This window comes from Triticum dicoccoides, chromosome 2B, assembly GCF_002162155.2.
Source record: "Triticum dicoccoides isolate Atlit2015 ecotype Zavitan chromosome 2B, WEW_v2.0, whole genome shotgun sequence".
Lineage (NCBI taxonomy): Eukaryota > Viridiplantae > Streptophyta > Magnoliopsida > Poales > Poaceae > Triticum > Triticum dicoccoides.
Window position 1 is genome coordinate 15,426,669 of NC_041383.1, and position 3,788 is coordinate 15,430,456.

At 44.7% G+C, this 3,788-nt stretch overlaps 1 protein-coding gene across 1 annotated transcript in view; it reads left to right on the forward strand.

Annotated features, from left to right (window-relative positions):
* LOC119361767 (putative receptor-like protein kinase At4g00960) overlaps nucleotides 1–2,498 on the forward strand; it is a 3,167-nt gene extending 669 nt beyond the window's left edge. The window contains exons 2-7 of the mRNA XM_037626914.1: nucleotides 192–342; nucleotides 437–692; nucleotides 816–1,044; nucleotides 1,126–1,276; nucleotides 1,432–1,659; nucleotides 1,844–2,498. Coding sequence (XP_037482811.1) covers nucleotides 250–342; nucleotides 437–692; nucleotides 816–1,044; nucleotides 1,126–1,276; nucleotides 1,432–1,659; nucleotides 1,844–2,236 — 1,350 coding nt within the window. The 5' untranslated portion in view covers nucleotides 192–249 and the 3' untranslated portion in view covers nucleotides 2,237–2,498. The remainder of the gene's footprint in view (nucleotides 1–191; nucleotides 343–436; nucleotides 693–815; nucleotides 1,045–1,125; nucleotides 1,277–1,431; nucleotides 1,660–1,843) is intronic.
* Nucleotides 2,499–3,788: the final 1,290 nt, after the last annotated feature.

Here is a 3,788-nt window from a genome sequence, read left to right on the forward strand (position 1 = left end):
CGCCTGAGCTACGTCGCCGTCTCCAGCGCGGTCCTGAGTCCTGACGCCCCCGTCTCACCCTTGGAGATTCTTGTGGGAGTTGACTGATGCGGCGAAAAACTTCAGGCACCTCAACTGTAGCAAACGCGGAAACTATATGCCACTTTAGTGCTTGACAGATGCTGTATCCCATTATAATTTTGGTTTCTCAGGAGGAAAAAGAAGAAGAGGATCGTCTTGCAAGCCCGCTGGGTGCGAGATAGCCGCAGCATGGATTTTAAACTCCATGAGATCGAAGCTATCACAAACAACTTTGCAGAGGAACAGAAAGTTGGCAGCGGTGGGTACGGAGATGTTTACAGGGTATGATTGACTAATCATTTTATTTTCTGTGCATTTCTCACATTTATTACAATAAAGATCTGTACCATTTTAAGCTGTCGGTTTTATTTATCAGGCCACTCATAAAGGAGAAGAAATTGCCGTGAAGAAGCTCCATCAACTGCACGGACTCGATGATAAGGAATTCCACGCCGAATACCGTAACCTTCGTAAGGTACGCCACCAAAATGTTGTGCGGCTAATTGGCTACTGCTACGAGACTCGGAACAAATACATGGATCATAAAGGGGATCTCGTCTTCGCGAAAATTATGGAACGGGTGCTCTGCTTCGAATATATGCACGGTGGAAGCCTCGATAAACATATTACAGGTAATTAAATTTCTTGTATGACTTGCATCCAAGATATATGAATGATTCAGCATTAAAAAACATATGAATGATTTGGCATCATATATCTGACAGATACGCTGCCGTGTTTACTTCCAATTGCAGATGAATCTTGTAAACTTGATTGGCCCATATGCTACAAAATCATCAGAGGGACTTGTGAGGGCTTACATCACCTTCACACCGCGCAGGAGAAGCCTATTTTCCATCTAGACATAAAACCAGCCAACATATTGCTGGATAAGAGCATGACGCCTAAAATCGCGGATCTTGGTTTGTCCAAACTTGTTTCTTCGACATTAACACATAAAACAGAGACTGCCAAAGGGACACAGTAAGTTTGACGCATGTATTAAGTTGGCTTTATGGTTATGCCTTGCAATAACCACGTATTCTTATATTTCTGATCATGCAGAGGGTACATGCCCCCGGAATATGTAGAAAGTGGCTCTGTATCGAAGAAGTTTGACGTATTCAGTTTGGGAGTGGTGATTATAAAAATGATGGCCGGTAATATGGGCTACTTCTGTCGTGCTGAAAAGTCTTCCAAAGACTTCATTGAGCATGTAAGAGAAATCTACACCCTCCGTTGCAAAATAAGTGTCGTGGTTTTAGTACAAATTATCTGTTTATACCGTGGACATACGTGCGTCTCTTTCACATTTTACAGACCTGAGCATTATTTTTCTAATGGAGTTTTCTGTGACAATTTTGCATGCAGGTAACTGAAAACTGGACGAGAAGGTTGCAGGAAAAGCCTGGATATTCCTCGCACGAAATAGATATCCTCCGAGTGAGTACAACTGTGGAGATTACACTAAGGTGTGTGGCCAAGGACAGAAACGAAAGGCCATCTATCGAGGACGTCGTCCATGAACTTGCGGAACTAGAAGCTAAGATTGAGAAAATGTCACTAGCTTCTGATCTGCCAAAAGACCTCACTTTCCAGGTACGTTTGCTTGACCACTGGGAATACATGGATGCCCCTGTAGTTTTCTTCAATTAATGTTTGCAATCCTCTGTTTCAATATTTTTGGCCTGTCAAATTTCTGTTGAATATGTACCTGCGGAATGATATTCTTTTTATTTATGATTTGGCTGCACGAGTCAACCTCTTCTTTTTTCCTTTGCAGAGAAGCTGCAACGCTAACATTCTGTCGGTGGATCCGCCCAGGGTGCTGAGGTTCCTCTTTGAGCTAAGGAAGGAAGCGTCGTATTGCCTGCACCTAACCAACAACACGGGTGGCTTCATCGCATTCAACATATTGATCGATAAGAACAAGTACAGTGTGCGGCCAGGCCAAGGGACCATCCCTCCATTCTCCAGCCGTGACGTGGGCGTGATTCTGCAAGCGCAGGAGGCGGCGCCACCATACATGCGGTGCGATGACAAGCTCGTCGTGCAGAGCACCAGCATCAGCCAAGATATCGTGATCGATTATGAAGAATTGTTCAAGACGGCCATGGCGAATGAGGTGGTTGATGTTGTGAAGCTGCGAGTCGCTTATGGCACATTGGACCAGTAGAGTCCTCCACCAAGAAGAGAGGATAACTCAGGTGGTAAAGGCCGTGTTCGTAAATTCAGATAATTATTGAGTGGTTTCTTGCGAATGGGTGTTGTTTTTAGGTCTCTTTAATTGTATCTTCTTCGACGACGTCGTGTTCATCGTGTTGGAGATGCACTTGTGCCACAGTAGTCCACTGTGAGATGAACTCCTAGATGTGCGCACTGTTAGGCCATTTGTGAACTAAATTTGATCTACCCAAGCGTCATTCTGGATAGCCTTGCTTAAACTCGATCTCTTATTTTTGGAAATGTCAAATATTAATTGTGCAATCTGCTTGGGCCTAAGCCAGTTTAGCCGGGCGGATTCCCAAAAGCTCGCCTTGTTCCCATCCCCTATCGTGACCTTCCCCAGGGCATGAAAGAGGTCCCTCTCTTCCTCGTCGCATGGGTTCACGGTGCCCACACAAGAGTGCAGGATCATATCAATGCAAGTCTCATGAGCCAAGCCCTGCTCCATCACAGAGAAAACCATCGATCACATCATGGCTTAGTTGCACGGAACAGGTAGCTATCAAACAAAGCCTAATTGTTTTCTGCCCCTCCGCAAGCATCGTTGATTTAGTTGATATCCACCCTACAAGAAAAGTACTCCATCCATTTCATAATGTAGTATGTATAGATTTTTAAGTCAACTTATGTTAATTCATAGAGAAAACTGTTTATATCTACAATATCAAATATTTTAAAATATGAAATTATGTCTTATAATGTATCTAATGATATATGTTTGGCAATGTAGACGCAAATGTTTTTTCACAAACTTGGTCAAAGTTGGTGAGGTATATTTTCCACAAAAATCTATATGCACTTCATCATGAAACGGAGGTAGAAGCTAATTAAGCAAGAACAATCACTGAAGAAAGATGGAAGGCGATGATCGACGCCTTTATCGGTGCCAAAAATATTGCATGTTATACTATTGGCCTGGTGCCGCGCAAGCCGCCTCAAGCGTCCGAGGGACGCCTACAAGGCTCTCTGCCCACCCGGATGTTCGGTTCTCCTATGTGTTTTGTGTCCTTAGATGGCCAGTTGGATGGGACTTGCAATGACGGTTGCATATCCCAGTCCTTCCATTAAAGCACATTCTATGCTTTTGGCATCGCCTGCCATATCCTTTTCTTCTCACATAAGAACAACAGCTTCCTCTCGCTCCCCTCTAAATGGATAGATTTCTGTGAGCGTGTCCGGCTGCGGGTCTATGTGAGCGTGTTGTCCTTTTTGCGCAGGTAGCAATTGTCACACATGGAATGTAGGCCACGATGGTGGGGGCACGTGGGCGGCCGCCGATTCACTAGTAGAAAAAGGGTCTAATGTGAAATTTATTAGTCCCGGTTTGCAATTGAACCGGCACTAATGTAATCATTAATGCCGGTTCCAACGGCCAGGCGGGCGGCGCTCATTAGTACCGGTTCATGGCGAACCTTTAGTACCGATTCGTGCCACGAACCGGTACTAAATAGGTGGTGGCCTTTAGTACGGGTTGATGGCTCCAACCGGTACTAAAGGGGGGA